General features: G+C 38.3%; 1 protein-coding gene across 1 annotated transcript in view; it reads right to left on the bottom strand.

Annotated features, from left to right (window-relative positions):
• Positions 1-935: 935 nt before the first annotated feature.
• The window catches only part of trabd2b (TraB domain containing 2B), a 424,563-nt gene continuing 411,802 nt past the window's right edge, over positions 936-13,696 (bottom strand). Inside the window, exon 7 of the mRNA XM_008116345.3 lies at positions 936-10,924. Within this exon, the coding sequence (XP_008114552.1) occupies positions 10,702-10,924 (223 nt within the window). The 3' untranslated portion in view covers positions 936-10,701. The remainder of the gene's footprint in view (positions 10,925-13,696) is intronic.

Below are 13,696 nucleotides of genomic sequence, written 5' to 3'. Positions count from 1 at the left end.
ACAGGGAATACACAATCCTGCCCTAATCAAAACTTCTTCACTACAGTGGCCACATATCCAACTTTTTGACATATAGTCTTGCATTTGAAGAGTTGTTCCAGTTCAGGTCCAGCAAAGAGCTATGGAAAGGCTTCAAAAATGCCAATTGAACATAATTTCTACAGTATGATTCTATTTACTATGGTTCCATCCTATGAAATCCTGGGGTTTGCAGTTGAGGGAGGATTATTCTGAATTATCAGTCAGAAAAATCTAGTCCAGTGGTTCTTAACCTGTGGATCCCCAGATGTTTTGGCTTTCAACTTCCAGAAATCCTAATAGCTGGTAAACTGGCTGGGATTTCTGGAAGTTGTATGCCAAAACATCTGGGGACCTACAGGTTGAGAACCACTGATCTAGTCCCTTTGCCAAACTACATTTCTCAGGATTCCATAGGATGGAAAATAGGCAGTTTATAGTGCAAAAAAGTAGTGTGAATGACCCTCTGGGGGGAGCTGACCTTATAAGCTCACATACAAGGTGATACTTTTTTGCATTTTAGGTTGATGAATCATTGGGATTAGTCATTCTAATCCCAACCATATTACCTCCAACTTCACATTTCCATTTTCAGCAGGAAGGTCTGAAGAAAGACTCTCCATGTGTTTTGTTGACTGTGATTTGAATCCTGCTTCCAATTTCTTCTATTTGTGAACAAAAAACAGCAGCTTGTTCTGTTCATGCTAAAGATCTTTTACAAAAGATTTTATTTAGATAGACTTGTTAATAACCACTATAGGCTGGACTAAATACAATTAGAATCATAGCAAGTTTAATCAATTTCCATAGTTGGTGTTCCTGGATGTACTTACTCAGTGGTGGTTGATAGAAAGAAAAAGGGTTCAAATAAAATATACATTAAAATGTGAAAATACAGAGAAGCCCAATATGCAAACTTGTGCTATAAATTCATAACCATTTTATTTATATATTACATTACAAAAATATTTTGATCAAATAATGTTAAAAACATCTAGTTTTATCATTAACCCCATAAATTAAAAAAATATATGGGTAGAAAAAGATAAGAAAATCACCTCAATACATTCCTCCCCAACAAACAAACAGAATGTAGTTGACAGCTGGTTAAAATATACTGTTAGATTTCAGTGGGATAATAAAAACATCTGGGAAGAAATTGCAGCCTAATATTATAAAATACACAATCTTAAACACATTAGTTTAAGAAATTGGTAGAGATAATCCAACACTGGAAAGGGAGTATGATGTAAAAAAAATTAAAGGTGGAAGCCAACATCACAATGCATGTCAAAGACTTCGTTTGAAATTGCTTTAGTTGCAAGCTAAGAAAGGGGCACTTGAACAGAGAATGGTCGCAGCAGAGTTTTTGAATATATGGTATCTTACTTTGGTCTTTTCCGGCACAGAAAAAAGTGAGACTTATCTCAAGTGAGAATTACCTTACTGTACTAACAGACCTCTTCACATCAAGGACAGCTTGTGAAATGTTACTCTGTTGCTTCAGCAATATAACAGATATAAGATAGGTATAAGATATTCTGAGTATGCCTTACCTTTTAAGCTTGAAAAATCAACAAACGGAAAGTGTGAAAACATTGAAAAGAAATGTAGGTATTGTGTGTTATTCCTAGGAATGTTTTCAATGAGATGTCAATTTGTTTTAGAATCCATGTGCCTGTCACTGAAAATGTGCCTTTTGCAGAAGAAGAGGAAAACTGTTGGTTCTCCAACAACCAAGGTACTTGAGATTAACATGTTTAAGTAACTAACTGGCAAGATGAGCAAAAAGAGGTAGACAGATTGTTTTTTTTTTCCAGGCACTGGCATTGTAGAATCATTTTTAATGGAGCAATTCAAAAATCTTAGCAGAAATTTGTTTACAATTCTGCCATTCACTATAGATTGTCTGAGAAATATGAAATTTAATCCAGGCTAGTCTTTGGTTTAGTTGACAAAAAGCATGCTGCATTTACATATCATGATTTTCTTTATAATACATGTGAAAGAACTATTTCAATCTGGGGGCCCATACTGTGAGTCCTCTGTATCCACAGATTCTATCATCCATGCCTTGAAAATTGTTTTTTTTAATAAATCCAAAAAGCAAACCTTGGTTTTGCCATTTTATATAAAGCCTGTCATTTTACTATACCATTGTATATGAGAATTGAGCATCCAGGAATGTTGTTATCCTCAAGGGTTCTGCTACCAAAACTTGGCAGATACTTATTAAATCAATTTTAAAAGAAATCCTTTTGATTTGCCTTTATAGTTTCCCTTTTTTTAAAAGTAGGTGAAACAATAGTTTCTTGAGTTGACAACTGAGATTTATTTTTGAGAATGATAAATGAGGATTACAAACTAAATACTATGTAGAAGAATCACAGTTGACTAAATTACATTTTAAAACATAGTTATTAGGTTCTATTTTGCACTGTCAAAAGGTATTTCTACACTATCACACTGGACAAATGGACCCAAAGTGAATTTTTCAGTTCTCATTTTGTCATCATTCATTATATTTATCAAAAACATTAATAATAGCAGCTAAACACTCACACATATACACACTCATATACACATACATATATACACACACATACACAAAGGAGCTAGAGAGTTAAAGAAGATGTGGATTTTTAAACAGCATATCTCTAAAAAGTTAACTCTTTTGAAGCCATACTAATGGTATTTCTCAAACTGTGCTCCTCCAAATGTTTTGGACTTCGACTCCCAAAAATCCCAGTCATCTTACCAGCTGTTAGGAATTGTGGGAGCCGAAGTCCAGACCATCTGGGGGAGCAGTTTGAGAAACTCTGTATTAGACAAAAGTTGGATAATTCATGGCTAAGATGTTGTTGGAATGCAACTCTCATCCAGTCCTCATTACTAGTGATACTAGCGAGACAGAGTATAGTTGCAATCCAATAACATTTGCAAGGGTGTGCATTGTCTTAGATGCCACACTACTCCACACCCAAGTTCTGCAAGAGCAGCAAGCATATGCAAATACAGAAGTCACATTTTTGGATTGCAAAAGTGCTGCAGTGGCCCATATATTTTATATATCATTCTTGTTTTAAAGGGTCTTTACATTCAGCACACTACTATGTTGCTACTTCTGTGCACAAACTTTGGTACAATGTTTTAGTGCTAACTGATCTGACCATTCCTTTTAAGGAAGTGTTGTTAAAGCTGGGCATGCCTTTCTCCTTTCATCTTTTTCCCAAGTGTATGGAAGTAAATGCATGCTTATTGGGGATATGGTCCATGGAATTCAGTGGAATTTGCTTAAAAACCAGTATGCCCAGTAACCATTCTGGCTGAGGGTCACTGGAAGCTGTAGTCAATGGCTTTCCCAAGCTGTGGACTTGCTTCTCAGTAGATATGTAATAATAATAATAATAATAATAATAATAATAATAATAATAATAAAACTTTATTTATACCCCGCCACCATCTCCCCAGCGGGGACTCGGGGCGGCTAGCGGGGACTCGGTATAGGATAAAGATGTAACTCTATTTCTATTTCATGTGAGGAGAGTACATTTCCATTATCATCTCTTTGCAGTGGGAGAAAAAAAAAAGTCCTTCACAGTATCTCGTCTTAGCTGAATATCGCAAAATGGATTTTTTCACAGAATCAAATACTGAGGTGGGTGGGAGGTATACTAAATTCTTGCTGGTCTCTTATTTTTTGTGACAGGGTTTCCCAGCTGTTTAGGTAGGTAAAGGTTTTCTCCTGACATTAAGTCTAGTAGTGTCTGACTCTGGGGGTTGGTGTTCGTCTCCATTTCAAAGCTGAAGAGTCGGTGTTGTCTGTAGACACCTCCAAGGTCATGTGGTCAGCATGACTGCATGGAGTGCTGTTACCTTCCTGCCAGAATGGTACCTATTGAGCTACTCACATTTGCATGATTTCAAACTGCTATGTTGGCAGAAGCTGAGGCTAACAGTGGGAGCTCACCCCGTTCCCTAGATTCAAACTGCTGACCTTTCGGTCAGCAAGTTCAGCAGCTCAATGGTTTAACCTGCTGTGCCACCGGGGGCTACAAGCTGTTTGGAAATCTATTTTTCAACCTGGGAACAAATGATTACGAATATTATTTCCATCTCTAGTATAGGGGATCTTTTTAAAGAACAGTAACATTCTTCAAATGTTGTTCATAAATGTTGCCCTTTCACCCTCAATTGTACCTTGGTAGACATTGAAGAGTTATTTTAGTTTTTTTTTAAATTAAAAATGGTCCTAATCCAAAACATCTGTTTAAAAACATCTGGGGGAATGTTTACAAAGTGCAATGTGGTTGTAATATCTAAAATTAAGGCCAGTGCAGAAGCTATTAAAGGGAGATTTCTGCACCAATTGTACTTGAGACACTTGGCTGGCAAAAGATACAACCTTCTGATTAATCTTTTAAACTTTTAAATTGCATTATATACTGGCTGGCTATATGTTTTCCAGATACTACAGTTTATGAGATACATGTCGCATGAATGCAATGGCATTGTGAACTGGAAAACCGGCAAGCCAACAATCTATTTTCAAGTTTTTCATTAGAAAACCACTGGAATGGTATATTATAAAGACAACTGATTAAAACTTTTTGGTCTTTCTTTGTTTCTAATGAAGATTTTTCTTTAATTGCTTCTCCCACTCAGGTTCAGGAGGTACAGAAAAACAGGGAAAACAGTTAAAAGATAGGTTTTACTCTCAGAGAGAAATTGCTGCATTATCCTGAGAGGCAGGTCCTAATATAATTTTCTGTCATTCACCAAGTCTTTCTAAGATAGAAAGAACACTGGGACTGGCATGATTTTAGACTCCTAAGTTCAACAACAGTGATTACTATAAGGCTACTCTGTTTTACTATAAGGTTATTCTGAATATTATTCAGCCCTTCTTCAAATGCACAATCAATCTTCCAGATCTACAAAAAAACAAGACAAACTGAAAATATAGGACTTTTCCATGAGTATTTCAGGCATTGTTTTGTATATTTTTTACAAAATGTAGTTTGGCCTAAGGAATATTTGAGATGTTTGCTTTGCCATGGAACATGCATATTATATAATGCTTGTTATGAGGCTCACATATTGGAAACATGGATGTATCTGAAAAGTAGAATAATCCTGCATTTTATTCTGTAACAGCGGTTTTCCTTCTTCAGTACTCCAAGATATTTTGGACTTCAATTTCCAGAAGCTGTTGCATTCTTATATATGTGCTTGTGTTCATACGTTTAGCACAACTGGAAGGATGGTTGACATCAGTCCTGGATCAAAGATACTGGCTAAGGATCTCCTATTGGGGAGTGTGGGTGGAATGAGGATTCTACCTGGTGCAGGGGAGAGACCCTTCTGCAGCCCTGGTGACAAAGGACACCCTGTCATCCCATGGGGTTCCAGCAGAGGCCAAAACTACAACTCATCTACCAACAGGTGGTCAACCCTATTGATCAATGGTAGCTAACCAATAAATTTGTGTCAAATTTATTTTTCCAATGGCATTGCTGTAAGGTAAAGGTAAAGGTTTCCCCTGATGTTAAGTCCAGTCATGTCTGACTCTGGGGGTTGGTGCTCATTTAAAACTACACAATTTCCCAAGATTATTTGCAGTTCCATCAGTGGAGAACAAGTTTTTTGGTACAATGGAGTTTAACTTGTATTTTACTCTATGTATTTTGTTTTATGTCTTTTATTATTGTTTTATCCCTTGTTTTAATTATGTTGCCAAAGGGAGAGGAGGGTAATAAATTATATCATCATCATCATCATCATCACAATGTAGAAAACAAATTTCCTGCTCAGAAAACTGCAAATTGTTTTCTGTGCAGTAAATATTGTTCTAAGCACAAAAATATTTTCTATGCAAACACTTTAAAAGCATTTATTTTTCATCAAGTAAAATATTTTGCCACTATATTTGTGGCAAGATGTAGTTCATTTTTCTTCTAAGTAATATGTTCATTGATCACAGCAAGGGAAACCTAGCAGAGCTGGCACGAAGAATCAACAGGAATTGTGACTGGACACACCTTATGTACACAAGTTCTGGTGAATACAAGGTCAGCAGCAGAGTTGGAAGTAATGTATTACTTGCAATAAGATGTTTTGCTAGCTACTTCTTTTCTTGCAGCAAAGAAAGAGACCTCATTTTGCTAGGGCAATAACAAACTACTTTTCAGTGTAATTTGACAATATTTCTGCCAATTGTTAATTGTTAGGTATGCAGCTACTCAATCTAACTCTAAGCAATGGTAAAAGGTTAGAAGAAAAGGCCATATAGTGGCTATTCGTGTGATTCTTCTTTTGGGATATTGTTCAAAGAGGAAGTGGGAGAAAAGAAGATACATTCAGCCTTCCACATTCACAGAAGTTAGAGGGACAGCATCCCCACAAATGTGGAAAACCCATGAATACAGGGGAGGCAGATTATAGTTTTGTGAAGCACCGGCACTATTTCGCAAAGAAGGCTAAAGACTTTGTAAAACTCCAACTCCCATGATTTCATAGAATTGAGCCATGGTAGAGAACTACATTAATTCTACAGTGTGGGTGCAACTAAGACTGGCTCAGCTCTGTGATTTAGAAAAATTGCTTGGGGAAAAAAGGAGTTGGGGAAGGAAGAGTTAATGAGTGACGAAATCCTTCTGTGTGCTTGCCAAAAACATCTCTGTGTAATTCATATGGCAGCCACATGGTCTGTTGTTCCATATCAATGTAGATTGAAAGATGAGTCAGGGCAAGCTAGTCAATTCAAAATTGTGATGATCAATAATGGGAGGGAACCAGATGGTCTTCCTGTTTTTCTCTCCTTAACACAGTGGTTCTCAACCTGTGTGTCGCCAGATGATTTGGCTTTCAACTTCCAGAAATCCTAACAGCTGGTAAAATGGCTGGGATTTCTGGGAGTTGTAAGCCAAAACACCTGAGGACCCACAGGTTGAGAACCACTGCTTTAACACAATAATAACAGTAATAACAAAATGTTAGTAACAATCCAGTAAATTATTTCTGATAATGGGATGTTGGACGATCAGAAAAAAGGAGTACTATTTTTTTAAAAAAATATTCCAAGATTTGCGACCTCATTACAAGGGCAGAATTTCGGCAGCATATGCCAGCTCTGCCCTACATCACCCATAGAGCCTGCCAGCTCCCATCAAATGATGCAGGCAGGGATCCATGGGTGAAGCAGGGCGGAGGTGGTGTATGCCGCTGCTGTGGTAACTAGGGAGGCCATGGGAAGAAGCCATGCAATTGATGCTTCTCCCCATGGGATCAGCCTTAACTGGAGCCCGGTAATGCAGGCATGAGGCACCAGGTTTCCAACACCCCCGACAATGTGGGGCAATTCTGATGGCTGTGTGGCAAGGTCACTAAACTTTAGCATATGTACTATCAGAGAATGCTGTTCCTTTGGGGAAGGAGACAGGAATTGCATTCAGACCCAATTTGACTCCTGCAACAGACCATCCATGTTGTTGGAACTGCTAGTGGTTTCCATTTCAGTGCCATGGTAAACCTGCTCTGCTCTTTGAGTCTGAACTTTTACAAAATGATTCAAAGTGTTGAATCCTATCTCCAGAATAGGTTTAGTCATTTAAAAGTATAGATTAAAACCTGGGATGGATTTATTGCCTAACTGACATGGGAATCACCAGCAACCACTCGTCAAAACTATGTGAGCTACAAATTGGAGGATGTGTATGCAAAAATGCAATAAAACTATGGGTTTTTCAGACATTTTGTACATTGTGAAGGCATTCCACTGAGGCAATCTGTATACAAAATATGCCTTTGTATGTGTAGATGCTTACAGACTTGTTTCCTTCTGTGTGTCTGGCCTACTTTATTTGGCTTGGGGAAATAATTGTTCCATTTAGGAATTGCTTTTAAGATTATCTTCAGTTTCAGTTTTGGAGCGAATGGTGGCCTCTCAACTCCGGGGATTCTTGAATGCCACCGATTATCTTGACCCATTCCAGTCTGGCTTCAGGCCTGGTCATGGCACTGAGACGGCTTTGGTCTCTACGCAGATGACACTCAACTCCACTACTCCTTTCCACCTACTTCCAAGGAAGCCCCTCGGATCCTAGACCAGTGCCTGGCCACTGTAATGGGTTGGATGAGGGCCAACAAGATGAAGCTCAATCTTGACAAGACAGAGGTCCTCCAGGCCAGTTGTAAGGCTAATTGGGGCATAGGGTGGCTACCTGTGCTTGACGGGGTCGCACTCCCCCTGAAGGCGCAGGTCCGCAGCTTGGGGGTCCTCCTGGACTTATCGCTGTCACTTGATGCTCAGGTGTCAGCGGTGGCCGGGAGGGCCTTTGCACAGCTAAAGCTAGTGCGCCAACTGCGACCATACCTCGTGAAGTCTGACTTGGCCATGGTGGTCCACGCTCTGGTTACCCTCAAGGATGGATTACTGTAACACACTCTACGTGGAGCTTCCCTTGAAGACGGTCCGGAAATTGCAGTTGGTACAACGGTCGGCAGCCAGATTACTAACTGAAGCTGCTTATAGGGAGCGGTTAACCCCCTTGTTCAAGCAGCTCCACTGGTTGCCGATTATATTCTGGGCCCAATATAAGGTGCAGGTTATTACCTATAAAGCTCTAAATGGTTCGGGACCTGCCTATCTTCATGACCGCGTAGTCCCCTATGAACCCACCCGATCACTGAGATCTTCCGGGGAGGCCCTTCTCTCACTTCCACCCTCCTCACCACTGCGTTTGGTGGGGACGAGAGAGGGCCTTCTTGGCCGTGGCTCCCAGACTCTGGAACTCCCTCCCCAGGGAGATTAGGTTGGCTCCCTCTCTACCTTCCTTCAAGAAACAACTGAAGACTTGGATGTTTCGGCAGGCCTTTATAGATACAGTCATTAATTAATCAGCCCCAGAGCGTTTTTAATAATCTATCCTGTATTTATTACGATTTTACCATTTATGTGTTTTAAATGCAATTTTTTATCCTGTATTTTTGTTTTAATTGATATATTGTATTACTGTTTTATCTTTTTATAGTGTGATTTGTATTATGTTGCCTATATTTTGTCCTATGTTGTTTGGGCCTCTGCCCCATGTAAGCTGCCCGAGTTCCCGCGGGGAGATGGTGGCGGGGTATAAATAAAGTTTTATTATTTTATTATTAGATAAGATGAATTTCTGCCAAAATACATTGTCTGATTCTAACTGGATCATTTCTCTCTTTTTAAGCCTTAGTATATGGTTAATGAGAGATGATGGGACTGTTTATGAAAAAGTTGGGGATATTCAGTGTAATTGTTAGCAAATGGTCTTTAAGTGGTGCAATGATTTATTTTGCAACAGTTTCAGTTATTATAATGTGACATACAAATAAACAGATGATATTGCTGCTGAAATGTCCTGGTTGCATTAGGATAAATAAACTTGGGGAGCAGGAATTATATAAGAAACTTTTCAACTTATTATATAGTGCAAAATTAGGAACCATAGGTTTCACACTTTTATATAGGCTCAGTTCATTTGTAACACCAAACTTGGCTGTAGGAATAATGTTTATGCATGTCCTGGTTTATGTTTACCTTCTATACCTGGATTGACTGGAAAAATACTTGGCTGGTTGAAGTCTTGAACATAGTAAACCATTGTTTGTTGGTTATGTGCAAGAGAAAAATATGATTTTTCTGAACAGACATGTTTAAGGAGAGATGGAGCATCAAAAGAGCATATGAACCTCTGGCTCACTGCAGCAGTGATAGGATCGACCATACTCTGCTTTCTTTTGGAATCATAGCTTTAATTTTAACTTTCAAGGAAATAGGTTTTTAGCTCTTATAATTACACAGGGAAATTTTAATCAATGAGGCAGTATGTGGTAACTCCATAGAAATGGGGAAAAACAGACCTCCTTATAATTATTTCTTATTACACATCAGGCATATGATTTTCACATTCAGAGAATTTCAGATGTATACTGGAAGGATAATTTGTCAACAAGTGATATAGCTCAGCATCATCGTATCACAGTCCTCCGACTCATCTATCTAAAGTAGACCTCATTGTTGAACATGAATCCTGCTCCAGAGGTGAAAATCTTGTCAATTTCCTCTTTTCCTGTTGATGTGGGAACTAGAAATGTAAATGGAAAGTTGAAATGATCTTTGTTTTATGCTACATCAGCTGATTTAAGAAGCCCTTGAAAATATGACTCAGGAGAAAATTCAAAGTTTGAATGGTCTCAATATTATGCCATCTTAATAATAATTCTGCTAATATTAATGTTTATTAAGAATCTAGCAATGATTGAGAATGCAATTTGCAACTTTGCAGCTACTTTTGAACAAGGATAACATTTTGCAATGACAAAAATAAGTTTATCGATTGAATAAATACACAATTTTTTCTTTTATATATATATTTATATAAATATATATATATATTACAAACCCCCCATAGCAGTATGGGAAATAAAGATCCTTCTACAAAAAGAAGATGTTAAGTCAGTGTATAAAATAAAGCTTTAGAGTTTCAAAATAATATCTGGGCAAAAGAGAGATGTATACCAGTTTGAGGTGCTTATTGCTCCTTGTCTTGGAAGGCCTAGGTGAAACTATTCATTAGGAACAAATACTATCAGATGGAAGACTGTCCTTCTCTTTTCCGGATATTGCACTTAAGAATTCTTGCTTTGTCAAGAGAGATTCAGTAGATCCAGCAGAAAAGAAGCCACTGTCACACAGATAGAAATAGTTAAGGGTGATGCTATGACACTGCCAATAGCTGAGCTTTTCAGTTGATGGCGGAATGCAAGGTCTGGATGTGGCTGCTGCTCCGGCTGGTTTGAAAACCAAATGGATGGGTTAACTGGAATATAGCTATTTGTTGTCCTGATGTATGAAGGCATGCTTGTTGTGCTAAAAGGAAAGGAAAGAGCAAAATTATAAATTGTTTTCAATTGTGATATTCCCATAGCAAGTATTTTATTGACAAAATGGAGCCTACAAAGTAGAGCAGTGGGCCTCAAACTTTTAAAGCAGAGAGCCAGTTCATAGTCCCTCACACTGTTGGGGAGATAGGTTACAGTTTGAAAAAAACACGAACAAAATTTTATACACACTGCACATATTTTACCTATAGTGCAAAAAAAAAAGAAAAAGAACAATGCAGTATTTAAAATGAAGAACAATTCAAACCACATAAACTTAACAGTATTTAAGATTAAGTATTTAAGTATTTAAACAGTATTTAAGATTAAGTATTTAAGATCAGGGCAGCTAACATGGGGCCAAACCCAAAAGAAGAACAAGGTATAACAAGTTAAAACATGTAAACTATTAGTAAAACAAAATCAGTACAACAATCAAGTAAAATAAACACATTCAAACACAATTATATAATATAAACCATAATAACCAAATAAAAGATAAGGTAATAAAAACAACTTCACTACCAATGGATAGAATGGAGGGGGTCAAGTTAAAAAGTGCATAGTTACAAGACCATTTAATAAAGTGTCTGGACAAAGTGTAGCAGAGTTGTCTGGGAGAGTTTGGGATAGGATGGGGTAGGAAAAGAGATAAAGTGCAAAATAGTAGCATGTCTATCAGAGGGGTCGGTCGTGTGTATTTCCATGTGTGGGCCTGCTTTTGGCTGATGAAATAGTCAAGTTAATTAATTAGGATTGTTGTTGTTGTGTGCCTTCAAGTTGTTTCAGACTTCTGAGAATCTAGTGGTTTTTGTTTATGTTATTAACATTGGAATCTTCTTATCCTCACTAGCTGTCACAACCAAATATGTTTTTGTAATTAATGCATTTCAATTGAAACAAATTTCAAATGAGGCTACTTCTCTGGTCAAAGCAATAAAGGCCTTGGTGATTCCTCTTCTCCACAAGAATAGCAGTTTACAGCATTATGTATTTCAGCCCACCCTCTGCCCCACCAGAAATTGACCTCTGTGTCCTTGCTTTTAATTCTTCTTATTTTTCTAAACTAAAATCCAGGCCATATGAGGCATAAATGGCTTTCCAGAAAGGCTACAGGTGATGCAAAAAGTTTCTTGTAAGAATTATTTATGTCAGTTCCAAGAGAAACCTACATCTTATGGGTGAACTACCATATATATTTACCTTATTTTGCTTTGTTTAGATTCTGGCTATTTCTTTCCAGTGCAAGCTGCAGAATCGTATATTATTATGTTATGTTGTTATTTAATTCTTGTTAATCTGCTGTAGATGTGGTTTGTTTTGCATAATGGTGGGGTGGATTATTTTTTCTTGGCGTAGTTTTTATTGTATTTAATATTTGCCAATACAGTGTTCCCTCACTTATCGCGGGGGTTAGGTTCCAGGCCCACCCGCAATAGGTGAAAATCTGCTAAGTAGGGAGGCTATATATTTATACATTACTAGCTTTGCCCGGCCATGCATTGCTGTGGCTTAAGTGGAATAGCAGTGAATAGCCTTGCAGCCTCAAAGCCTAGCTTTTTTTCTTCCTAAGGGAATTCTACTTTGGTGAACTGGAATACAATGAATTGTCTTGGTGCGGCAGGTATGCATGCTGTGATTAGTCACCTTGATTAGCATGTAATGGCCTTGCAGCCTCAAAGCCTGGCTGCTTCCTCCCTGGGGGAATCCTTTGTATGGAGGTGTTAGCTGGCCCTAATTGTTTTATTTGTGGAATTCCCTTGTTTTCTGATGGTCCCCTTTATTTGTTGTCTTGTTTTTATACATGATTTTGTTTTGTATTATTTTTCCAGAGTGAGTAAGAGTGTTGTAATAGTGGGAGCGAGTTTTTGTTGTTTTTCAATGGATTTCCTCTGCTAGGAACCAGACTGGCAAGTGTTGTTTGTATACTTGTGGAATACAGTTTGTCCAGTGTGGGAGAATGAACTCCTGTCTGTTGGACACAAGAATGAATGCCGCATTGTGTCACCTTGGTTAGCATATAATGGGCTTGATAGAGTGGCTGCTTTCTGCCTGGGGGAATTCTGTGTTGGGAGGTGTTAGCTGTCCCTGGGTGTGTCCTGTTTGGAGTTTCCCTGTTTTCAGAATGTTGGAAGTATTTTCCCTGATTAGTATGTATATTGTCCTTGTTGTTTATAAGATGTTAGGGGCTTATTCCCTCCTGGCTCTTTTGTCCTCCCGCCAGCATTCTCGCTCTGCCCTTTTTGGGTGGAAGAGCCGCTGAAGGGGGAGGAGGGCCCATTTTGTGAGAGAAGTCCCTGTCTGAATTAAAAGTAAATATTTTTTTAAAAGCAGGAAAAGGGGAAAGCTTCCCTTCACCCTTTTTTCCTCTGCCTCATTCACCTCCACACTCTGGAGGACTTTCCTGATGTGGTTGAGTAGGCCTAATGTCCTCCTCCCTCACATTACGCAATCCACCTGCCCTGGCCAGTGCAGTAATGGTTTTAAAAGTTCGGTTGGGATGCACGCGCTGCTGCTTGTCAGTGACGTAGGTATTCCAAGGGTGGGAGCTCCACCACACATGCACAGAGAGCAGTATTTGTTTTTTGGGTGTTTTGAGTGACTTCCCAATTGAATGGTTTTTGTTTTTTGATGTCTAAACACAGTCCAGATGACCATGTAATTTCATGTGTTTTGGTTGTTTAGTTTTGCTGTTTACCTTAAAGCAGAAATGGTCAGAACACACACACACACACACACATGTAGTTATACACTATTTTAA

Source organism: Anolis carolinensis, chromosome 4 (genome assembly GCF_035594765.1).
Source record: "Anolis carolinensis isolate JA03-04 chromosome 4, rAnoCar3.1.pri, whole genome shotgun sequence".
Classification (NCBI taxonomy): Eukaryota; Metazoa; Chordata; class Lepidosauria; order Squamata; family Dactyloidae; genus Anolis; species Anolis carolinensis.
This window is presented reverse-complemented; position numbering and strand designations above follow the sequence as displayed.